The sequence below is a fragment of the Natrix helvetica genome (assembly GCF_964273705.1).
Source record: "Natrix helvetica genome assembly, chromosome: 7".
Taxonomy (NCBI): Eukaryota; Metazoa; Chordata; class Lepidosauria; order Squamata; family Natricidae; genus Natrix; species Natrix helvetica.
This window is the reverse complement of record NC_138558.1, coordinates 39,512,557-39,525,618: the sequence shown is the minus strand read 5'-3', so window position 1 is coordinate 39,525,618 and position 13,062 is coordinate 39,512,557. Positions and strand designations below refer to the sequence as shown.

Below are 13,062 nucleotides of genomic sequence, written 5' to 3'. Positions count from 1 at the left end.
CCCTCGATTTAATAAAACACTTAGGATTTTACTTAGGTGAATAGCTATCCTGAGTTTGGAACTTCTTAACAACTTCTGGATTATTATTTTTAAAAAATGCTTATTTATCATAATGGTAAATATGCTAAGTACAGAACATTCATTTAGTTCATTAAGAATCTCTGGTTTGACTCTTATAACAAGAAATGATTGAAACAGCAACACAAACATTACCTAAGATGTAGTTTGGTGAAATAAGTTCAAGAAAACAGATTTCAAAACGGAATATATAGGTTCGGCTATCTTTTTTGCATTCAAAACTGTTAATTTAGCATATCAACTTTCAAAAAACAACAACTTTAGTTTACTCTGTTTATTTATGTATTTATTTATTCTGCTTAGTTGCTAATATTCCCTTTGCTTTACCATTTAACAAATGTTGCTAGCTTTTTAATTCTAAGCTACTGACCTAAGCATTGTAAAAATAACAGAAGGAATTGCCAAGGGCAATTTAGATTTAACAGCCTTTATATTGCAAGCCACTAAAAAAGTGGAATAATGTTTAGAAAGATGCTCATTCTATGTATTTGCCAAAATACATTTAGCTCTTTCACAGAAGAAAGAAGAGCTACACACAACCTTGATAATTAGTATTCCCAGCAAAGCTGAGTTATTATGTAAGTTTCAAATCAATAAAACAAGTGCTATAATTCCTGGGTAATAATGGTGGGGTCTGCATATCTATGTTGGGGCTAGATTCAAAAGTTTGTGGGACAACCATTCTTTGTCTTTCTAACTAACATTCTGTGCTTTTGAAAAACTTTCCTAATGCTCCCTTTTCTTTGTTTCACTGCATATTTCTGTACCAAAGTAGCAGACCAGAACATACTGTATCACAATTCCTTGAACAGATTACAACAGACCAACTTAGGTATACGCTGTGCAAGAAAATTACTTTGGGAAGCTTTCAAACTGTACATCATCTAGAGAGCAACATTTAGTGGCCCCTAATCAAGCAGCCTTTTCTGTAAGTTGTGGAATCATCTGTCCTCCAAAGGTGAGGTCACTCTCATCGCTCCTGAACTTTTGAACATCCTTCAAGACCTAGTTATGTCAGCCTGGGGATTGAGAGGCTAGTTGAACTCCAGAGGTGGGTCCATTATTATTTACATCCCTTCATCCATACTTTTCCTGGTTTTGTTCTACTTTTATAATTTTAGATGCCCTTAATAGCAAGAGCACTTAGACTTACAGTCCTCTCTAAGTGGTTTACAGAGTCAGGATACTGCCACCAACAATCTGGATCCTCATTTTATCCCCCTTGGAAGGATGGGTCGACCTTGAGCCAGTGAGAATTGAACTGCCAAACTGCAGTCAGCAGAAGTGGCTTGCAATACTGCATTCTAACCACTGCACCACCACCAAGAATAATTATATATGGGCTTTAAGCAATTATTGTTTTATTTATTTTATTGTTTTATTGGATTGTTATATGCCACCCAGAATCACATTTCATGAACTGGACATCTATATATATTTAAATAAATAAACAAAAAAATCAAAACAAAGCAAATAAATAAATAACGAAATAAATAAATAAGCAATAAACATTTTTCCAGAATTCTAAGTGATTGTTGTTTACTCAACTTACCAGTCTTTCAAGTTAAACAAGGATCAATCATATTTAGTATTTATAAAATCATTTTAGTCTAAACTGGGTCTGGGTTTCAGACCACCAAAACAACCTTGATTCCTCAGACAGAGAATTTTTGTTTGAAAAATGAAATAGAACATAACTCCATCAGTCCCCTACTAGCTTCTAGGTTCCTTATTTACCGTTGAACCTTAAATATTTTGAGTTAAATAATGTATGAGTTCTTTTTTAAATAGAATCATACTGAGGTATTGAAAAAGTAAGCAGAGAACGATCCATAGCCTTATCTAGTAACAAGGTATTTTCTTTATTATCTAACATGATATACACCTCAATTCACAGCTAGACTTTTCACACAGGAAATAAACTGAGTTTGCTTGTCAAAGTTTTCACTACAAGAATAGGCAATCTAAGATATCGGGAACACATGTAGCGCAAGCTCCTTTTTGTTTGTGTGGCTCTCTTTGTATTAACTAAGTGCAGCGACATGATTACTACAAATCAGTGGTGCTCTTTCTCATTGTTATGAGGCAGGAGACACACTAAATGTAGTGTTAACCCCAAAATAGTATTAATGCAACACAAGACAAGACAGAAGTGGACAGGAATTGCATACCTCCACCGCTCAAAAGAACTGGGAACCCTCTCCTAAACATTCCTATGTGCTACAGTCTAGCCATTTTTCATCAACAAAGCGGTTTTCCTTACTCATGACAAAACAGAAAAACAAATGTTAAGACTACCCATCCTTGCTTTAATTGAATCTTAAACCAGATTCATTTCAACCTGTGATGCCTGAAGTAGAAAGTTGAATAGATGGTTCCACTGGTGAAATACTTTTTCAGCTCTGCTTGTAAATTCCATTACTTGGAATATCTAAGTAGGGTGCCTTAGTTAACCTCTGCAACTGGCTCTCCTTCTGAATTTTCCTAGAGTATTGGGGTACACTGCTTCAGGCCTATAATTCACATATTCACTGAGATTGTGTTCATTTGACTACATATCATGCAAGACCCACTGCTTCCAAGGCCTGACATAGCCATTCCTTGCATCTCAGAAGGACATTTTTTCATGTCATCTGCCAAATATGTTGCATAGGTTGATCTGTCTAAGAAAGAAGAGATTTATCATGCTGCTTATGATAACCTTCTTTTCCCATTAATCCTATAATTGTGCTGAGTTAGATATCTTGTTCTAATGTGAAAAACTATCTATGACAAAGTTTAAAGTTTAAATACCAAATAATGTTCTATTGCTTGTTGAATACTCCATTAGTCCTCATGAGATGTATAAAGCAAATCTGTCATCTGAGCAGGTGAGAACCTGCTTTTTATACTAAAATGAAGAAATGGTTTTTATACTAAAATGAAGAAATGGACCTATCTGATTATTTGAGCTACTATATTGCTTCTAAAGATATCTAGATGCACCCATTCCTGATGGATACAATTATATATTGGTATCTCCATCCACCCAGACTATCATATATATGCAAAATGTCCCGGAATTTCCACATTTCTACTATCACTTCTCTCCTTAATTTATAGCACATAAAGTAAGTCCCTTGCTTACTTTCTGAAAAAGGGATCCCATTCAAGTGGGATTTCAATGCTAAGCTTTATGTGTTTTGTATGTTTCCTTAAACCTTTTCCTTTGCCTATTCTGCCACCCATATATGCATTCCTTTGCCTATTCTGCCACCCATATATGCATCATATCACTAACACTTTATTGTCTAATGTTTCATTATACTTTCCAATCCAGAGATCTTCCATTTTATCAATAAACACCAAATTGCATGTGGAGTTTGTGATTGTTTAAGAAGCTAAACGCAAGATTATTGAATCAACTCAAAGGAGATCAATCCTGTCACCTTTGGCCTGCAGATTCAATCTATAATGGAGATGCATGGGATTTTCTCTTATTTCCTGCTTTTTTTTTTTACACGCCTGCCTCACCTTTATATCTGAGATATAAATGGAAAGCTGTCCATCTATAGTCTATTAGATATAATAATGTTACAAACATCAGTCTCAGGTGATCAGAATCTCAACAGGGGATTTATCACAGCTGACAATTCAAACCTGAAAATACATTTCCATAAACTATTGCAAATCTCTCAAGATTATCTGTAAACCTTTTCAACAGCAATGTTTACATTCAGTTCTGTTCTGAATCATTTATATTGATTTTTTTTATCCATGCCCTCCATTTAATATGTAAGAGTTGGATTTCTTGAAAATAAAAATAAAAATGACTGCTTAGAGTATATTTCAGTTGTTTTCCCTACAAACAAATCCCTTTTAAGTTCTTTTTTTTAAAAGGTTTTATATATTCAAGTTAGATTGTGATATGCATGTAAGCTAGTCGTCTTTCAACCGACTCGTGTATCTTATTTGTCTTAAAAAGAACAGTTACAATTGTTTCACCATGCAAGAATTATTTTGGTTATTATTACTTTCATGTGATTTATGGATGAAAACACAAAAGATGGTGCAAGGATTCAGTGCCAAATTCCCAGATGACATATAACATGAGCCAAACTGTGAAAAGTATGTCGAAGTTTTGGTGTATCTGTTTCATCAAACTGTTGGTGGCATATGGGGGGGGGAGGGAAAGAGCAAAGGATCCCAAATGCTAAGCAGGCAATTTTCTCTTTCTGCCTCTCTCTTTCTCCACAATCTTACCATTCTGAAGAAGCAGCAGCAGTCAAGGGTGCAGCCATGCCACTGAAACTATGCCCCGGGGTCAAAAGTAATGACAGGCATTATCTAAATTAGGGTAGGCAGATTGTCACTTAAATCACACAGCTGGGGGTCTCAGTGTAGGCTAAAAAGTGAAGTTACTCTATATTTTTAGGGCAGAGTTCCTTATTTTAACTGGAACAGAGTACAAATTGTAATGTTTCTCCGAGTAGTCATAATTATATAAAATGACTACAATTTTACTAGAGTTTATTTTTATTTTATACAGTTTTTTTTTTAAAAAAAAAAATAGAGAATATAATTTCCTAGAGGAAGAAAACCCAACTGAACTAGCTTGGGTCAATTAAAGAAACACCAAACAATAACCAGGAACCTGCTAGTTCTATAAGTTAACGTACTTAACATTAATATTTTGCAAGATTTAAAGCTCATGTTTATAAGCATGCCAAAGCATATTGATCTATCAGTGAGCAACAGCTGCAAATCTAAGCAGAGCTGTAAACAACAACAGCAGAGTGTTTTGGGGTATTTTTTTGTTTTTACCTTCTTGTGATTCTTGTAAACATTTCTGTGGGCAAATCCCTTTCCACAAAGCTTGCATTTATAGGGTTTATCTTCATTGTGTATTATTTTGTGTGCAGTCACTTGATCAAGTCGTTTGAAGGACTTATTGCAAACCTCGCAGGTGTAGGGGCGTTTTTCTGTAGAAAATGAGTGGGGGGGACATTTAAGCTCTTGTTTATATTGGGCTAGAAGATGAAAGGCAGAAACATTCATCTCCTCAGAGATTTCTGCAATGAAGTCAACCCAATTAAGATTAAACCAATTAGAAATACATCTTATGCCCTTTACGTTATACAGTTAAGTCGCTTCCCAAAATATAAGCCATGGTGCATCTTGAGAAATTGGCACGTTCTTTGCAACAATCACAGCAAAAACTAAACTCTGGTTAATTAGCTTAAATCAAAAGAGAATGACTTCAAAGAGGCAAAGCTTGTTGCAGACTAACAACAAGAAAGAGGGCATGACAATTTAGAATTTTTATTAAAATCCAGTCGATATGTTTACGTTTTCAGCTTTCAGTTGTTAGCTGCTATACCGTTCTAATCCGTAGCTCAATAAACATCTAAAAATCTCTGAAATTCATTTTGCTTCTTTGTTTAAACCGGTGCACCTGGAACGTGCTGTGAGATGAGGACAGCAGATAACAATAAAACTATTTTGCAACGCTAGAAATTGTTTTAAATGAATTGCGGGTAAAGGAAACAGAACATAATTGAATTTCTACTGCCTATGCAAAATATGGTTTGATTTAAGGACAACAGAAGCATTTTGCTTTCTATGCCCTGTGTTAGTCCACAAAAATAGCTATCATTAAAGATTTGTATTTGCATCACTTGCATGCAATGATATTAGTAAGGTAACAATCAAATGGTTAAATGGTTTGTTGTTTAATAAAATTTCAAGAAAAGTGATCATGTTGGCAAAAGCATCCAAATTATAGGTGAGATAGAATTGCTTTCTAGGAGGCTATACACAACCAATTGATGGTAAAACATTAGAATTATATATGTAACCTTAAATTCATAAAGCCACTAAAACCTGTCCCTGGATCTAAATCATTTTAGGCAGCTACCCACTCAAAGTATACTCTTTCCAAAAGAAGTGTGAACATGTACTGTTTAGAAATACAAGGCATTCATATCAAAAGAACTGTACCCCAAAAATGTTATCTAGGTTATGTTTTCATTATCTGATAGTTCTAATTTTACAATCTTCACATTAGAGATGTATTTGATAACCTTCAAGAATTGTTAAATTAATTATGAAATAGTATGGCCAAAGGAATTCTGAAAGTTGTAGTGTATATGTTGTAGTGTGTTATATTTGAAATCTGTTATGCCAGGAAATGCTGTAATGACACTATGATGTATTTGTTTATTGGCATTTAACACCATTTTTGAAAACTCTAATATAAAAACAATTTAAAATAATCTGAGCAGTTTTATTTGACAGGGAAGAAAGTCTGTCTTTACCTGAGTGAGTTATCATATGGCGTTTTAGCTGATTAGATGAAATAAATTTCTTGTCACATTCTTGACATTCAACTATTTCATGAACCTGCAATATGAATGTTTAATATTAATTTAGTACATTGTGCACATATAGTTATCTTCATCACTTATACTATAAATAACCTGCTTTTCAAAATTATAAAAACAAATCTCAATGTAAGCTACAAATAAATGCAATTTACAATAAATTAATTAGAGCACCTGATCAACTGGTACAAATGTTGCAGGCTTTAGCAGAAGATAAATCTTTTCTTCTCTCATCAATTAGTTGAATCTGAGAGGCATTCATTTTAACACATAATGAAAACTTCTGAGTTTCTCTGCCATGCTTGAACATCTTACCAAATCACTATTCAGGCTCCTGTCACAAAGCTGAACACGATCCTGATATCCTGTATCATAAATGATTATTTAGAAGGAGCAAAACAGACAGGCCTATAGTTCCTATGTACACCCAATTTACTTATTCTGTACTGTAGCAATAGTGGTTTTACTTTTAGAGGAAGCTTAACTAGAGTAAGTGGCTTTTCTTTTTTGCTATACCTGATTTTTTCCCCAATTTTAGTCTAGCAAATTAGTCTAGAATGAAGTAAGCTGACTGAAATAATCAGACCCAAAAGAGGATCATATGCCTCTTCCCATATGCTTTTTCAATAAGATCACTTATTTTCAATTTGCCATAAGCTTATATTTGTCACGTCTGGTTTTGTCCTGTCCAACTAATTTGATCAACACAAAGGGATTTCTTATCTGTATAAAGTCAAGAAGTGATATTGAGTCCTGCTGTCCACATGTATATATAACCCCCTGCTACCATTTGGGATTTTTTTCCTCCACCACATCTAAGTACTACCCAGTGTAACCCTGCTCAGATTTAATCAAGGCCAGTGCCAACTGTTGAGGCGCATATATGTACTTAGCAAACACACAAGCTTGATAAAGCCACATGTGTGAGACTTAACCAAAAAACATTTCCTAATCTGGAAATAAAACAATAAAAAATAATATTTTAAAGGGAAAGAAAGAAAGTAAATGAACCATAAAATGTTATTTCTTAGTCAGGCTCCTTCCTGGTGAATTCTGATGTATAGTCCATAAACTTGCTGATAGTTTTTCCTTAATACTATAAGCCTCTAAAAAGATTATCTAATCCAAGCACTGTGATCTGATCTTTAAAGACAATTCTAAATACTTGGCTAGACTTGGAGTTTATGAAAGAATTGGCTTTGTACTTCAACATCTGTGAAAAAAAATATTTTGCTTCTTACTGTTATGGAACGTGGGCCAAAACCTTGAAATAAAGTTGCTTAGATTTCATGAAGTACAAAGCCTTTTATAAAAGATTATACCTTCGTGCCTAAGAACACTCTGGACATAGATAAACTAGTCTCCAATAAAGTTCCATTTGCACTGGAAATAAACATATTTTTATATATGAATATAAATCTTGTCCACTCACTTTAAAAGTACAGAAAGCAAAATATCTTACACATTTTTTAAAAAAACCTTCAGAAATTAGTGCCTTGTAATAAACATTGAAAATTTGCTTGAGATTAACTGCATGCATACTGTAGCTGTTATGATATCATAAGTATGATATGACAACCTGCAATGACTTATCTTTATTTTTTTAAAAAAAAAAAGCACATAAAGGAATAGTACATAAAACTCATAATTAAAATGAGAAAATGAATTTCAGGCATTGACAAATTTTAATTTAATATATTAATTATATTAATATCAGACAAAATGTGAACATAAGCAATAACTCCAGTTTATTCCATATATAAGGCAACTTCCAAAATGTATCTGTAGCTGCATCAATCAAAACATAATTGGGAGTACATCAACTGCAGAATTTGGAAGAAAGTTAAATGCTATACTTCATTCTGAAAATAAACATGCTTCCAATTCTTAAGAGCTGTAGTTTGGTGTGGATAACATCTAATGATATGTCAGCCACAATAACAGATATTTTATCCTGCATGCTCTCTATCATTGACAGATGTGGAACAGATACTTCTTTTCCTTAAGATCTATAATTTATCTTCTTCTTTCAAACAATGCTCATAGACAAAAAATTTTAATTATCAGGGACATAAGGGCTTAGCAGTTAAAGATGCTGACATCCCAGGTTCAAGACCCAAATGCTGCGCGATGGGGTGCCTGCCCCAGCTCCTGCTCATCTAGAAGTTTGAAAGCATGAAAATGCAAGTAGATAAATAGGTACCATTTCAGTGGGAAGGTAATAGCATTCTGTGTACCTCGGCAGCTAGTCATGCTGGCTACATGACCCCAACAATGCCTTCAGACAATGCTGTTTCCCTCAACTAAGAAATGGAAATAAGCACTGCCCCCTAGAGTGGGGCACAAGTGAATAAGGGAAACCTTTAACTTTACTTTTGCTTTATCTTCCTCTTTCATTGACAGGCTGAAACAGATACTTCTTTTCTTTAAGATCTAGTAATTTGGCTTCTTCTTTCAAATAATGTTCATGGACAATTAAATATAAATATTTTAGTGCAGGATAAATGCACTAAATTGCATGACTAACAGTGCTAATAATATTTAGTAAAACAAATAATGCAAGAGAGACATTTGTTAAAAGAAGAATTACTTGATTTAAATGGCTATTAAATTATTCCTATTTATTTGCCCTCTTTTCACAATTTTAAGCATTCTGACTATACATGTAAAATGTAATATATATCTAACGCTAAATTGCTATCTCTAGGACAGGAAAGAAATACAAAACAGTGTTTTGCTTTAACTTTGATTTAACATGGCAATGAAAATAAATACTTAGGTTTCAGACTACTGTGTTCGTCAGCTGGAAAAAAAACCTGGATAATTTGTGTTTTAGCAGCTCTCAAGGGACTGATCTCTCTGGCCTCTACCCTAGAAAAGTTGAAACCTACTGGGGGTCAACCCTCACTCAACTGACCTTTCGATGCTCTTGAAGATTTGCTGCTGAAGAGCACCTCTTACTGCATACTGAGCACATCAGCCTCTTCCTAGAGTTTCCTAAAAGAGAAACAAAAATACCACCGACAGCTTTAATAAAGAAGTACAAAGGACAGGGCCAAATGTTTTCACTGCCTGTGCCATTTTTCACAGGTCATTTAATGGATACAAGAATTTTACACTCTTACTCCATCTCTAACATATTAAGTTACAAGACAGACTCTGTAGGTGTCCTCCAAAGATTTCTATGAAATGTAGACCAAGAAAAGTTTCATTTCTCTTAAACAAAGCAATCTAATATAGTATCTGTGTAGAACTATTTCCGTGTAGGCTAGAGGATGCCTACATAAGATTACATATATTAATTACTGTTTTCAAGGAATATCATAAATATTTGCATAAAAGAAAGAATTAACTGGAAGCTCAAAAGTTACTCTGATTTTTAGTCTTATGGATTTCAGTATTCAAGTCACTGTAGTTTTCTTGGGAAGTTTTTCAGAAGTGGTTTGCCATTTCCTCTTTCCTTGGACTGAAACAACTTTGTGCCTAACTCAGAACTAAAACTCACAATCTTCTGGTTCCCCAACCATTACACCAAAACTACACCAAACTGATTTTCAAGACAGCATTATAACTATATAAAATCTGAATCAGCACTGGCAGAAGAAACCTCAATATCTGTAACCAATTCCAGATAATATCTGACTCAGAAAGTATGTTCAGCTTTATTATAAACACGGTTACACGGTTATTCACTGAATAAAGACAGGGACAACTTGAAACTATTACAATATAGCCATTTCTTTAATAACCTAAATAATTTGTGTGGCATAAAGCAACTTGCATCACAGGTAAAGATGGTAAAAATGCTAAAAGCAAGCAAGTTAGCATGAACAGAACATCTTTTCTCAAAGTGTTAAAGCAGCTGTGTCCTTTGAAAAGCTTATGTGGTCACTTCAGAGGGTATCCCCAGCTGCCTTCATATGTCTGATCATCAACAGAAGCTTGAGTTCACTGGTGGTCCCTGCACAAGTATTATCTGTGGAGCCACAAAGCATGAACATAAAGTCCAGGCAAGTCTTCAAAGCAAATATTTGACTCTTCAAAGGTTGCAGCTACTTTAATGGAAGAATGAAGGACGCTTCCTTCATATTAACATATGTTATGAAGTACTTCTCCGCTCTAATTAGCATTTTAAGAGAACTAACTACTATTACTAATTAAACAAAGAATCATATTCTATATCTTGCCTTCTGGAAGAAACACAACAGGTCAACTTCTTTGTGATGACCTTTTGTTGCTAGCTGAAGCACCCATGTAACTGGATGTGATTTAACAATATTTTTGTGGCAGTTATTAAGCAAACACGGTAGTTCATAAATGGAACTCCAGTCATTCAAGTGGATGTTTTTTTTCCCAGAAACCAGGACAAAAAATGGTTGAAACTGGCAATAACATTGCAAATTGTGGTCATGTGACTACAGAACACTTCGACCAGTTGTAAAGAAGATAATTTGCCAAGCATCCAATGTGTCCCATGACCACGGAGGGAGTATAGCGTGACCATTTACAACAGCCAGGGTGTGCTTTAAAAAGTACCTGTTCCATGACCATTATAAATGCAAATGATCTTTAAGTGACTGGGTTGTAAATTGAGGATTATTAGTAATTTTTCTCAAGGCTTAATATATCCAATTCTTTAAGCTCTTTTCATACATTCTAATCTTCTAATTGTCTTTATTACCCTTTTTTGGAACTCAGGTAATTTTGCTGAACCAGTCTTAAAATCTTTAAAATTTGGGGTAGGATCTGACCAAAGTAGAATAGATGAAACTACTATGGCAGAAACATGGTTTTTTTTTTTTTAAAAAAAAAAGAGGGATACAAATACCTTTAGTGCCATAATTTTAATTCAATTTAAAGTTGTATATACCCTATTTTAACTTTGGCACCAACTTGTCTCACTCCATTTTAAGGAACTATCAATACTATTTGAGTGTAGTACTCCAAATTTAGTTTTTGTTTTGTTTAGTTTAGATTAAGTTCAGTTCAGTATTAGAGTATAACATAGCATTGCATAGCATTAGTATTAGTATAGTAATTGTGTTAGTATAGTACAGTGCTATTAGAACTGCAATGTTTTAAGTATTCCTAAGTATCAATATCATATGATCAGTTTGTAAATTGTTCAATCATCCCTTTACCCATTTTTGGGGATAGGAAAAATATTTTCTCTCTTCTAGCTAACTGACATTTATCAAACCCTTTAGTCCTTGAGGATTTCTCAAACATCAGAGATAAGGGATTGACTAGTCCAGTGTTTCCCAATCACAACATGGTGTGCCAAAATCATCAATTTTATATGTGGATTTCTACTCTGATGCCTAAGGAATTGAAGTAGTCCTGAATATTTAGATTCATTTTGACGATGTTTCCGTCAGTCTGATGGAACAGATTTATGTCAGAGAAGCTTTTTTTCAACTCATCTTTGCTACCCTGAACAAATTCTAAATTTTCAGTTTCTGGACATTAGTTTTTTAGTTCCAGATTACATGAGCATAAACCTCCTTTTTGACATGGTCTTCTTTCCATTTTGCTTATATGTTCCTTTTTGTTTTCAGATCTTTTCCACTATGCTTTCTAAATAAATAAAGACTTTTCTTGTGGGAGTCCATTTTTTTGCTCCTTACTAGAATTGTTGCAATTTGTATTTTAAGATCTATTTCTCTGAAAACTTCCATCAAATTGAAGTGCTTTTTACTATTAGCTTTTCATGTCATTTATTGAATTTATTTTACTACATTTATATATTACCAGCCTGAAACCAACAGGAGGTGACATTATTAATGAGTGGAGTACATCACAGGATTGGCCCAGATCACTTAAGATATTGTGGGGAAGAACTGCTAGCTGCTTCTGCTCTTCTGAGAGAGAAAAATTCTAATCTGTATCAGAGTCACAGATTAGATAGGTCCAGAACAATGATGCATCGTTGGAAAGCAGTTCAAATATCTCCCTAATTCACTACTGTGTAAGGAAGAGATAGTACAGCAAATTCAGACTTGCAAGATTCTTTTTTAAATAGTAATGTATTAATAATGACAGTGATAAAAATACAAACTTAAAAAATGTGCAGAAAAAATAGAAAAAAGAAAAAAAGAAAAAAATATATAAATTACTTCCCCCTTCATCACAATATAAACAATATTAATAAGTTATCGCCTTTTCTTAAAATACAACAAGCAACTCTTCTTCTGTAGGGAGGCAGAGAATCTTAAAATTATCTTCTGTTCAAAAATATCCTTCAATATATCCATCGTTAAAAAGCATTTTGCTACTTTCTGTATTTTTAAATAGAGTTTGAGTATTCTTCTCTTTTAATTGTAATTTTTAGTTCCTTGCAGTTTCCTCTAGTGTACAACCTTCAAAGTCCCATCCTGTTTTTTTAAAGAACTCAAAATAAAAGCATTTTCTCATGGGAAGGATTCTTTACAATTAATTCCAAAATGATATTTCAAATCCATATAGATCCTTAGTTGATTTGCCACTTTATAAAATCAAAGTTCTGACTACCCTTTTGTCATTTATTTTTTAAAAAAACCTTATTAACTTCTTTCGCTAAGGAAGCTCACCCACTATTTTCACACTTGTTGATCCAAAGCTCCTCATAATTGAAAAGCAGCTA

At 33.8% G+C, this 13,062-nt stretch overlaps 1 protein-coding gene across 5 annotated transcripts in view; it reads right to left on the bottom strand.

The window, feature by feature from the left end:
• PRDM5 (PR/SET domain 5) overlaps positions 1-13,062 on the bottom strand; it is a 79,837-nt gene that overhangs the window by 38,966 nt on the left and 27,809 nt on the right. For 4 of the 5 annotated variants that reach the window (XM_081959962.1, XM_081959960.1, XM_081959963.1 and 1 more), the window contains 3 exons: positions 9,358-9,437; positions 6,375-6,459; positions 4,882-5,039 (listed from right to left, as the gene is read on the bottom strand). In XM_081959962.1, coding sequence (XP_081816088.1) covers positions 4,882-5,039; positions 6,375-6,459; positions 9,358-9,437 — 323 coding nt within the window. The remainder of the gene's footprint in view (positions 1-4,881; positions 5,040-6,374; positions 6,460-9,357; positions 9,438-13,062) is intronic. The other variant, XM_081959964.1, reaches the window with a different exon arrangement.